Source organism: Pezoporus wallicus, unplaced genomic scaffold (assembly GCF_028554395.1).
Source record: "Pezoporus wallicus isolate ANWC-B61680 ecotype Strahan unplaced genomic scaffold, APGP_CSIRO_Pwel_v1 scaffold_6446, whole genome shotgun sequence".
Lineage (NCBI taxonomy): Eukaryota > Metazoa > Chordata > Aves > Psittaciformes > Psittacidae > Pezoporus > Pezoporus wallicus.
Genome location: NW_026636264.1, coordinates 7,422,839 through 7,435,533, shown reverse-complemented (window position 1 = coordinate 7,435,533; position 12,695 = coordinate 7,422,839). Strand labels below are relative to the sequence as shown.

General features: G+C 38.5%; 1 protein-coding gene across 1 annotated transcript in view; it reads right to left on the bottom strand.

The window, feature by feature from the left end:
- Positions 1 to 5,982: 5,982 nt before the first annotated feature.
- Positions 5,983 to 12,695, bottom strand: part of PGR (progesterone receptor) — a 35,880-nt gene continuing 29,167 nt past the window's right edge. The window contains exons 7-8 of the mRNA XM_057399795.1: positions 9,679 to 9,836; positions 5,983 to 7,270 (exon numbers count right to left, since the gene is read on the bottom strand). Of these exons, the coding sequence (XP_057255778.1) occupies positions 7,115 to 7,270; positions 9,679 to 9,836 (314 nt within the window). The 3' untranslated portion in view covers positions 5,983 to 7,114. The remainder of the gene's footprint in view (positions 7,271 to 9,678; positions 9,837 to 12,695) is intronic.

Below are 12,695 nucleotides of genomic sequence, written 5' to 3'. Positions count from 1 at the left end.
AGACTTGTAGAGGGTTTGAATTGAAAACAAAATGGAAAACAATTCCCTCCCCTCAGCCATATGGGTTTAAAATCAATAAATAAGCAGTATGTGTTGTCTCTAACCTGGAGCTGCCATAGCAATCAAATTTATATTGGCCTTTGGCTGCTGCCGCATAAGGCTGCAAACACAAGTGGCTCCACCAGCCTGGTACTGGTGACTGTAGAGCAATGTTCAGAGATAGCACGGTGCCAGTTTGTGGTAACTGAGGACTTAAACACTTCTCATACTACTACGAGGTAAGCACATCTCCAATTTATTGGACACGGCACAATGTAGCTAGACAACACATTTACAAAAATACTGGAAAGCTATTATTTCAGATGTACAAATATACAGATGCAGGCTCGTCTTCATGAGAGGAAAATACAGAAATCTCATACAAGCTTCTTTAAGAAAATAAAACCAGTAGCAACAAACAGTAAATTATGCCCATGATCTTAAATGTTAAATACAGAGAAATACAAGTAGTGTGTCTCCAAGTTAAGGATTATTTGGCTTTCTACTGAATTTTCCAGCAAGGATTACAAAGCTTGCATAAAGTGCTAATCCCTCAGACATCCAAGTGACCCTTGGGAAAGAAAGCATGTTAAAGGCAGGGGAAGGAGAGGAGAGGAAACATTTTACAAATGTGGGCCATGGGATGTAGAAGTTGTCTGAAATTCAGAAACTGCAAGAGACCGTGAACTGCAAGAGGTTCTTAACCCTTTGGTTGTGCTTCTCTCTATCATGTAGTTTTCCTTAACATTAATGGCTGTCTTCAGGGAAGGCTTTAAGGGTACTTAAATTAAAATCTTTCTAAAGTGCTGTTTTCAAAATTCTGGAGGTTTGAGTTTTTACTGTTTTTTAATGTGAGGTGTTTATAACCTTGCTTTGTGAGCAGACAAGTTGACACACGACCTGTATTACAAGGCTTCAGGAAGCATGGCCGTTTCTGTCCCCCAGTCAAACACAAGCTGGCTGTAGCTTGTGTTGGGAATATGCAAATTTCAAATACAAAATGTACAAATACAACCACTCCTCAGAGCAAACCCAGCGCTGATGCTTTTGTGTAAAATTGCTGTGAACTGGCCATGGCTTGAGCAAAGTGCAGGGCTGCCAGTGTAACAGCATTTGCCTGCATTCCCATGTGTGCCTGCATGTGCGTGATCTTAAACTGAGTATTTCAGCCCTGCATGCACAGTGCTCCTCAGCTGTCAAAAAAAGCACTGTGCACTATTATTTGTAGCAATAGCTTTAACTTTACATTTATATACATTTGGTAATAGCTGCAATCAACTGCCTTTTAAATAGACAGATGTGTCCATTTTGGGGAGTTTGTAAAGTTTATGGCTTTACAGTTTTCAAAGATTATATAAGATGACTTTGGAATGGATTATTAAATTTCAGTATACAGTCAGCCTTATTCAGGCACTGTGTAATATGAAACAAAATCTACTTTTAAACTATATAGTGATTGCAGGTAGCTGGGTGTTTCCAAGTGCTATTAAGTAAAAGCATGTACACACCTTTCTGAACACACACGGCTGTATCTGTTTGGTGCTTTCCTTACTCATACTCCATACAGCCACAATCGACCTGCTGGAATAAATCAGGGGGTTTTGACAAGCGCTATGATGAGAACATTGTTCTCAACTGGAGGTATTGCAGATTTGAGTCTCACACTGGACATAAACTAACAATACAGGGTATGAAGTATAAAATCATTACTCTCTTTTTATCTAGTATATGAAAAACAGGCATATGTGAAAACTACAAGCTGGAACGAGCAACCTACGGTGATGTTCATGTAAGTCTCACCTGTGTAACACCACCGTCTGCACTGCTCTTCCTACTCATTTCTGACTTGATGGCAAAGGTATTTATTATGCCCCCTAGGTGCTTTTCACCCAATCTAGCCCCTTGTTTGAAAGGACACTGTCGTGGAGTTCACTCATGCAGAGTTCTGGATTGCTGTCAATTATGTATTTCTTTTTCCTCAACATAAAGAGATTTTAGTACTAAACTGGCTGGGTGGATATTCAAATTGAGCTGTGGGAAAATCAACAGAGTGAGACTATTTAAATGACACTGTGAGAACTTCCTCGCTGATATGCCTGAATGTGAACTTGGTAGAACTATTGTATGTGTTGAGGTGAAAGGGTAATTTAGTTTTCATGGTCAGAAAACCATGATCTATGGGTAGAAGACTTGTGGTGGTATTTTTATAATAAGCGCACCACACACTGGCATGAAACTGAAATGTTGCCAGTTTTAAATGATAAATTAGAATTAAATGAAAGCTCACCACTCCCTGATGTCCTTTATCATACAGAGCACTGTGCGCCCAACCCAGGGAAAAAATGCCTAAATGTGAGTGAAGATATACATCAAGAGAGCAGTGCTGCTCAGGTACTTGAAGTTATGCAACTGCTGCATTAGTTTCAACAGCACTGAAGGCTTATTTTCTGAGGATTGTTTTCCCTTCAAGGTAAACAGCCAGCTAAAATTTAACTTGGTTATAGTTATCCATGCAGTCACCTCTTACTGCATGTTTCTAGCTGAGCTTGAGAAGCTACAGTACCATTCCGCATGCAAATAACATCAATCTAATTAATTAATAGCATTCATTGGAAAAAAAAACCTCATAAATTTTAGAATAAAAAACACCTAAAATATTTTTTTTTCCCCTTTTCAACTTCCAGCAGAGAAAAGAGAACTAAATTAAAACCAAACTCTCTGCTCAAGTCAGGTCATCATGACACGAAGCAGTACAAACCAGTAAATCCAGCAACGCTGACAGTCCAGCCTGGCAGGATGTACACAGGCTCTTGAGCCATGGAAAGCTGGGAGGGCTTTGGATGTGAGCTCTGTGGCTGCAAGCTGGCTTAGAGGAAGGAAAGAAAGGTCAGCGTGCCACAAACGGCATGTAAGGCGAGACGCGTGTACGTGGATTTGCACTGCTGCATGGCTGGAATACAGCTCCCTCCTGCTTTGGGGATAAACTAATCTCAAGTTTGTGTAAGCAGTATAAGATAACCAGTGTTCATGCTACTGGTATATCACGGACAGCATTTGGGTTTAAGTAGGAACGCAGGAAAGCAGCTGACTTTCCCAGTACTTCAAAAGGAAAACAAACCAACCAACCAAAAAGCTCCTAAGCTACTAATGAAGCATTGACTGGTCAGAAAATGCAAACTGAACTCTCAGCTTCTCTACTGTAGATATTACCCTAGAAAACCTAAGTGCAGTGCAGCTGGAGGCACAGCCAGTGTTCAAAGCTACCTAAGCTCCAGTTTATTATGCACACATACAACCAGACCATTCTGAAGTGCAGTGAAATTGGTTTAATTTCTCAGGCTACATGAACGAGGTGCTAAGGAAGCCACATTCCCCTTCCCTAAAGGCTGGTCAGTACAGTTGATCCAGGTAAGATCTTTGCAAACAAGCATTTGACCTTTTGTGCTTCTTTGAGCGCAGCAGGTACAGCTGTGAACAACTTGCTGTGAAAGAGCAGAACAGCTCTCTGGGGCTGGAGGCCTCCTCTTCTCTGCCCTGCATTGTGACAGCTCTCCAAACACAGCTGGGCTGCCACTGCCAGGCACTTCAACCTCCACAGGTCTTTAGAAACTATAAATGCAATGACTCCACAAAGCAGACTAACGACAGCAGAGCCCAAAGGAAACGGTTCACTTCATGGGCTGGTTTGTTTGCTTCACTGAAGTGATAGCACAAGGCAGTGCTGAAAACTTTAGGGTCAAAAATAGCTAAACTGCACAGAATAGGAGAGGCTTGGCCTCGGGTGTGGGACTGCATTACTTAGTGTAAGATGAACTTGTAGTGATAGCTCAGACAAAAAGTTATGTCTGCAATCTGAAGAAGATAGCAAGCTTTCTAATTAGTACAACAGGTCTCTTACCTTTCAGATGTCGTCAGGCACATCATAAACGTGACAAAACAAAAAAGTACATCTACCAAAACCTCTTGATTTCTAGTGTGCGAAATGCAACATTAAGAAAGTCCAGAACTGTTAAGCTTTGGTCAGTATATTGAGAAGCACTGCAAGATGTTTTATTTGGACCTATCTGTAAAGCTCAGGACAAAAAGCACCTTAATCTTCAAACAAATATTAATGCAGAGAAGTGCAAGCAACTGCAAAGCCTCATACTCTCTGAAAGAAAAAAAAATAGTTTGCTGATGGCTCTTTGGACATTGCTGCAGTGATAAAAAGGCACAGTACCTGCTAATAGGTAAGGAAGGAAGCAATCTTGAGTTTCAATCAGTGTTCATGGTATCTGTGTAATCCAGAGCAAATGATGATGAAGAGACTAAAGGCAATTTTATCAACTGGGATCAAATCTGGAAGTTCTCAAATTAAAACAATGAGTTTTTTTAATTTCATACTGCAGCCACATTTAGCCAAATGTGTTCTATCTTATGTAGTGCATTTATCATGACCATAAGGTTCTGGGAATTTTTACTGTTAGAGAACTTTAAGAAATACAAATTAAAAATGTTTTTAACCTTTGTCATCTATTCCCCAAAGGCATCTTTTCTTCCTTTTTGGTTATGCCTCTGAGACAAATACAGAGCACTTCAAACATTTGCTGTATTTATGGGACATGGTGACATGGCAGCCACTTGGAACAAATTTCAGGGATTGAATAAAAGGCAGATGGAGGCTTGTCCAGGGCAAACACGCTGCCTACTCTGTTTTCTAATTTCACAGTTAGGGTGTTGAAGAATAATATTTAGTGTGGGACGTTTCTGTTAACAGCTGTTAAACAGTGACATAGTTTATTCAATAGTAAATTATGTGGCAATGCTTAAATTCACAAAGAATGCAAGAAAATACTGTTGCTACACAAAAGAGGAATAGTTGAAGTGGACACTAAGGTCCACAATTACTGAATCTAAATACAGAGAAAAATAAAGAAAACAAAACTTCAAGATGCAGAAATAAAGATTTTTGTGTTATTTATTAAAACATAATTGCTTTAAGGATCACAGTTAGAAGTCAGATTGTATTGAATATGAAATAAATTGTCTTTGGGCAGTTAGCAGTGATGAACCTAGTCGCCTAACACAAAGTTATGCTTATACCATTTTATCCAGGGCCACATCTTCACACCAACTACAGTGGGTTTTGTACTATTATGTGGGAATCTCAGAAACACTTTTATCCCCAGTTGTAATGTAGCTTCTTCCTCATTGGCTTTAGGAAAGAACAAACAGTAAGGATACCTTTAGATATACCTTTAGTTGTTACTTGTACACACTTTTTTAAAGAACAGAATGTAAATTTTATGAACAAGCAACATCACTTGCGCTTTTAATGAGGAGCACCCTGATCTGATCTTATGTCCCATGGGACTTCGTTCAGGTGACAAGGATATTACGTCTATGAAGATGAACCTACACATCATCAACGTTATGCTATCACACGATGGATGCATCCAACATGGAATGGAGAAGAGCAAAACCATATGGCCAGCAAGTACTGAACTAAGACTTGCCATTTCATGCATAAACTAAACCACAGGAAATTCCACCTGAACACGAGGAAGAGCTTTACTGTGAAGGTGACTGAGCACTGGAATAGCTTGCCCAGAGAGGTTGTGTAGTCTCCTTCCTAAGAAATATTCCACACCTGTGTGGACACAATAGTCAGCAATGTGCTGTAGGCAACCCTGCTTTAGCAGAGAGGTCAGACTAGATGAATCCCAGTGGTCCCTTCCAACCTCAACCCTTCTGTGATTCTGTGATTTCCTAAACTGTTGGAGAATTTCAGTATAATTTTTACTGACTAGCAAAATTTGTTGTATTTTAATAGATTCATAAGTTCTTGTGCTTTATCTGTTTCTCTGGTTTTTGAATATATACACAATTTACTGCCTTAAATGCATGAGCTGCTTTATATCCACATCAAAGAAACAAACATCACATTTTTTTCAGTCAAATATTTTTGTGGTAAAACATTACATTCTTCTTTAATGTATAAAGCTAACATAGTCTAATTCCTCTTTTAGAGTTACCCCAATTATAGTGGCATGACTTTAAAATATAAAATATGCAGCTCCACTAAACAGCACTGAAATGAGCCTGATGTGTATCAAAATGTCATCTTTTCAATTTCTTTTTTGCACTTAATCTCACTATAATTTGATGTTAATAGCTGTTTGAGTATTCAGCATTGGAATTCAAAACATTAAGATTATTAAGAGTTGTAGTCAGTGAAGACATCTCTACTTAAAGCTTCTGAAATACAGAATTGTGAAGTTGATGAATTGAGGATTACAGCCAAGTGATTAAGCTTTAGTAAATGCTAAACTTTAAAGGAAAATAACATAAACCAAAGCTTAGCAGGTCTGCACACTCATTACTTCTGTTGTAATATACACTGAAATTTTACTAAGCTTTCCTATTTTTGAAGGAGAGCGACACTGAACGGTGCAGCGAACAGCATACTGAACTCAGCGTTTCAACACAGGATGAGCACAGACAAGAGTATGAATGGATACTTTGTGCCTAACACTTTAGTTACTCATGAAGGTGAGCAACAACTATGTAATCCCGGACAGCTGACTTTGAAAAGATATTTCTGTGAGGCAGATTAATTAATAAAAAGTGAAATATCTGTGAGAAAATGTGGGTAATATTTATTTTTAATCCTCCAAAATCCTGTATTATACACATGCCCACATGCAGCCATGCACACAGTGTATTAAAGTAAAAAGTTCACACCATGTCGTATCAGAAATTTGAAAGTGTGTAGTATGTAAGAAAAATGTTTAAGATAACTGTTCTTAGAAATCTGACAACTCTATTCATTGTCACTCTTATACATATCTTAAAAGCAACCTAGCCAAGTTTACAAAACATTTCTTACGACTGTTGTGGTTTTTGCAGTTAAGGAATCAGGGACGCACAATATGTACATCAAGCTTAAACGGCTTGTGTATGTTACAAGTATAAAGCAGTAGGCAGAGTTAAGTGTGACAAATACACTGAAGTCTTGACATTGCAAAATCTTGACCAAAATAAACAAACAAAAAAATGACCCAGAAATCATCTCTATGATAAGAGAAAAGACATTTCACTTTTTGTGAAAGAGAAGAGGTTTCACCATCCCTGCCAGAATCTTGGGTAGCTGGGCAGCAATCACCTCTGACATCATCTCAGGGAATTCAACACTCAGTGCACGGGACTGGAGAAATGTGTTCAGACAGAAGAGATGGAGCTGTTTCACTAGCTGGATTTAACAAAATACAAACATGATAAATCAAGATAACAGTAATCAGTCAGGCAAGCATGCTGCAAATCACATATCTCAAACATCCATCAGCTGACATCTTTATATACCTTCCTCTGTCATTTCCTGAAGTAATAATGAGAGTGCTTGTCATTCCCTATTAAAATATCCTCCCGTGGCAAAAATCATAAACTAAACATAGCCACATGTCACATAAAAACAGTGCCTTACTGATATTACAGAGTATCATCCTCACTTATGACAGGCACCATGAACAATGGCAATTACTAAGCAAATATTCAAACTTATTTTATTCTCACATTCAGCACATCTTAGTGCCTTGACCACTGTGTGCTGTCCAAACACTGCTCTGAGGGACAGCATTTACTGTTTGCCTGCAAGCTTTTCCACAGTTCTGATTACGATCGTATCTGGGTATGCCACAAACATTAAACACCACAGGCCCTCATCCCCTGAAAGCAACTATGACTGTTTTACCTCTTCTACCTTCTCTCGGAAGTTCAAATCTTATAGTAGTTTTTCTTTAAGACCTGAGATCTTTACACTGTGAAACATTGTACTATTTCTCCTACCTTAGACCTTAACAACACAGTCTCTCCAATGTGATGATCTTGTATCTCCCATCACTTTATCAGCCTAAAAAAGGCATTTGAATGAAGGTACTTTATAGACCAAACATTACCCTCACCATCACCTTGCTGGATATTTTGCAGCAAGGCTCGCTCACAACCACTAAGACTATCTTACTTTAAGCATTTGAAATTAAGAGATTGACTCTACAGCCAAAGAGGAAATCTCAGAATTTTCCTCTGGGTGCTATGACTCTCAGATTGCAAGTTATTACTCCAGGTAAGGCAGGAAGCCCTTTTATGCTAAGCAAGACTGATCCAAACTGTTGCTTGAGCAGAGGGCTACTACAAGTAGTATTCTGGCCAGGACTTGTTATTCCAAGACTGTGTTTTCCTACAATGTTAGAGAATTTGAGTATCATTTTTAGTGACTGGCAAAATTTGTCATATTCATACAGATCCATAAATTTTTGTGCTTTATCTGTTTCTCTGTTGTTTAAATATATCAACATTATAAAGCTAATCCAGTGAAGGGTTTAGCTCTGACAGTCCCAGGTGACAACCGCAGTCTGACTACCAGTAAATACTTAAAGTTAAGCTCCATATCCTACCTTCAGAATTCTCTACCTTAACCTGAAAGGATGTTTTTCATACTTGTCTCATTCTCGTTTTGCTGTTACCTGAGACAATGCAATAGCTAATAGTGAATGTGAATTCTGTAGATAGCAGAAGCTTCTGGAGAGGTTTGTGCAGTGGATTGAAAGACTCCATACCACCTGGTGAGCCACAAAATTATCAATGTTGTTACCTCTCAACTCCCATAAACGGGATTCTCAAAGGGTGCATTTTTTTCCCCCATCAGAAAGAGGAATTAGTTACAGTTAAAGGTTTTAGATGAATAAATGTGTTTATTCATGAACAATTAAAATAAAATGCAGATTTGCAGAGTGAAGAACACAAACATGCATGGACCCACCCTTCCCTGAACTTCCTGTGAGCATCGCACCATCAACACCGAACTCAAAAGCATTCTTCCTAAACTATTTCAGTGCTACTTCTCCAGTGTTTGCTAAAAACATAGCTACTGTCCTCTTTTTGCCTGCTTTCTGCCTCTCTTGCAGAGATACACAAGCCAATACATAACAATATTCACATGGGCAGAAGTTATAAAGATATGTTATGCCTCAGTTTCAGTGGATGCTAAGCCAATAGTATATATGATGAATTCTCAGAGGTATGGAAAGGATTCAGATGCATCTCTTAAGACAGATTAATCTCTGGTATTACTACTAGAGATATCAAGATGACTCAATTCCTAAATACAGACAGAAACTGAAAAAATGGCATAGAATACATTCATAAAAGTAGTTGAATTAAGGTTGCAAAATTTGATTGTCTTTCTCTAATTCTTAGTACCCTGACTTTGGAACTTGAATTGCCTTTTCTTTGCATTATTTAAATATTTTCATGAACATGTATAAACACACACACATGCTGTCCCTTAACAAAACCTGAAACTATACTAGCTACATTACAAAAATAATGAAACAAAATGGTAGCATTCAGTGCACATTTCTCAATCTTGTCATTTTTCTTAAATCGTATTTCTTAAATCTTGTCTACCATATAATATATACACAATATATATCCGTGACGAATATACAGCCATCTATACATGCAAATATACACACTAAATTAAAAATGTAGAGGTTTTCTTTTGTTGTTTAGAGATACTGTCTAGCCACTTTCCATAAAATTCCATGTAAGAAATACTAGTTCCTCACATAAAAAGCAAACCACTTCAACAAGTAAACTTACATCATGCATGGAATCCATCAGTTTTGTAAGCTGATAGAAACGCTGCGAGTTGGCCACAACGCCTTTCTGGCGCAAACCAATTGCTTTCACCAGTTCTCTAATATAACTTGTTCTCATCTCATCAAATTGGCTTTGGCTTCTTAGACCTTCCAAAGGAACTAAAAAGAAAGTAACACTTCTGTTGCAATTTATTCTGAAGGCAATAGGAGAAATTTAAAGTACAGAACAATTTCTAGTATTTCAGACTGTGGAGTGCAATTCATTATTATACTTCAGGTCCTTCTTCTTGTTCAAAGGCTACTCCAGAAGCAGTGACAGAGTTAGTGTCCTGGGATATACCAGCAACAATCAGACATTTCTGCTGATTGCTGATGTCTAGAAATAGCCATAAGCTTCTGCAGACACCTGTCTGCTTGTCCTGGTTTTGACTGTGATAGAATTAATTCTTTTCCTAATAGGTAGTACAGGGGTTAAACCTGTCCAGTGGATAAACCCCTGGTAGTTGGGGTTAAACCACAACACTGCTGAAGATGGCTCAAAGAACCACTCCCATACTTGAATAAAGCTGTTATGAACTGGCTTATGTTTACACTGATGAGGGTTCATGTCTGTTCATAGCAGATTTACGTTAGAGAGATCTAGATGGAGCTGGGACTTCAAAATGGAGTCAAGAACTAACAACTATTAAGTAGTGTAGACAGTAAAGCATCCAGTGTTCAGGCCTTCTGTTTGGACCTCTTAATAGGATAGTTGCACTATTGGAGTGAGCATGTGAGCAACTTTTTAGAGAGATTGGCAAGGAGGGGTAAATGGTTGAACTCACTCTTCTCTTAAAGGTGAGCCATGAGGACCAAAATGAGAATATGGAGAAAACACTGAGAAATACACCCGTTAATGGCTGTGATAAGATCATATCTGATTGCTGACAGTATGTGCTGGTGGCATTGTAAGGAAACAGTGCAAGCTCTAGTCTTTACTTTCGTGGCATGGTGATGTGTAATACACAAGTCTTATAATTTATGTTGTCAGAGGCAGTTAAGAAATTAAAAACTTTAAGAAATTAAACTCTAAAAATTATTCCCATCTGGCAATCAAATGTAAATCCTTCTTCATTCTACTAATCCTACAGTAAAACATGCTCTTGGGCACATGGAATGTTCACTGTTTTGGAAGTATCCTTAAAAAGAAATGTAGAGATGCTTATTTTTCTCCATGGACTCTGAAAGAATGTCATAGGGACTAGCTCAGCTAAATAAATCTTCTGATAGTTATCTAGGTATCTAGAACATTTCAAACTGGTATCAGACCATGACTAATAATAGGGCCACAACAGACTTCAAGGGAAAAAAATTAAAAAATTAAAAAATTGGTCCATAATTAGATAGCAAATCCCACACTGTGAGCAACACTGCTCTCTGTTCAGGAATCACAGACCCTGTTCTGAAATCAGCTGCCTAAGTCATGTCTGGTTCCTCAGAAAAACATAATGGGAAAGGAGACACTTCAGGCAAACAGTAAAAGTCCATCACCCCAAACCCAGAGAGAACTGTCAAGGCAGAAGCTCATGTCTCTGTTCTACTTGAGTTAAGCAGAAGTCTCCTGTTTTGTAGGAGACTGCCCAGGAGAGGAAACAATCCCGTTCGTTTGCCGAGATTGTCTCTTGCTCAGTGTCTCCTCTGACAGCTGGGTGTCCAGGGGAAGGAGAGACACACATACAGAAAATAGCAGGTTTACTTTAAAGGTAAGTGTCTAAGCACTGAACTGGGCTACAGAAGTCAGGGTCTGACTGCTAACTAAAACAGATTCAAACAAAAATAAAAATAGAGAATAGAAACTGTGACTGCTTCTACGGAAAGTACATTTATTACAGTACACCTAAGAACAGTCCAGCTTTTAGGAATGCCATGTTAGGTTTTTTTCAGTGGCTGATGGAGATAAAATGCTGGATGAGGTGGGATTTTAGTTTGACTCAGTATGGCCTCTCAAGTCCAGATAGACAAAGGAGATATCTGAAAGTGTGGCTGTCACATCTACATCATAGGTCTGAATGGAAAGCACAAGTTCTGGTTTGCAGAGAATACAATGTGCTGAGGAATAATACAGGCAGGAATACTCATGGCAGGGGAAAGCTGAGTCATGGAAAAAGAATAGCTTGATTTTCAAAGCCTGGGTGGCTCAGGGTATGTCTTAACAGCACATTTACAGACATCTAGGAAATCTTTTTCGTATCAACTGACATTCTGATGGAATTTAGGGTTAGATGGATGATACCCTTGACTTTTATCTATAAACCAGCAATTTAGCCCTTACATTTCCTTTGTGAATTAAGTTAAAAGATTTCTTCCAGCAGTGAATAGCCCATTTCCCTAGAATTCTGCAAAAGCATGGTCACATTCTTGTTTAATCACAAGAAGTTCCACTAAGCTATGTATTTGAGTGAAGAATTACAATGTGTTACATGCACAAATGCAACTTAAGCACAGTTAGCTCAAATGTTCCTTCCCTCTGAACATATGTAAAGAATGTGGATGCTTGTATTCAGTGGCAAGAACACAGCCAAAATCTTGCGCAACAAGATTTTGCAATTCCTCTAAATCAAAGTCTGGAAAGTGTTTGAGCTAGAACTGAACTTACTATATGCTTATTTCTCTCTTTTTCGTACAGGTCTGCTTTCTTAAATCAAGGCATTTCTGAACTATTCATAGTACTACTTCCCAACTGCACACGGCCTCTACAAAATGGAGCCCTATTTAGAACTTATGGGGCACTGCTACAACACAGCATGTTGCACACAGTAAACAAGGACCTGTAAAATAGGAACAACTGCAGAACGTAAACATGTTGGTCCACTTTTGAAAAGACTAATTCTGCTTTCAAGACATCTTTGAAACTGTCACAAATACAATACATAGAATACACCTAAGTCATAGCAAACTCAATGGAAAAACTGTAAAATCAAAAATAACGTTAACACGTAGGCTGGGGGGGGCATTCAGAATTAGAAATGTATTGAAACT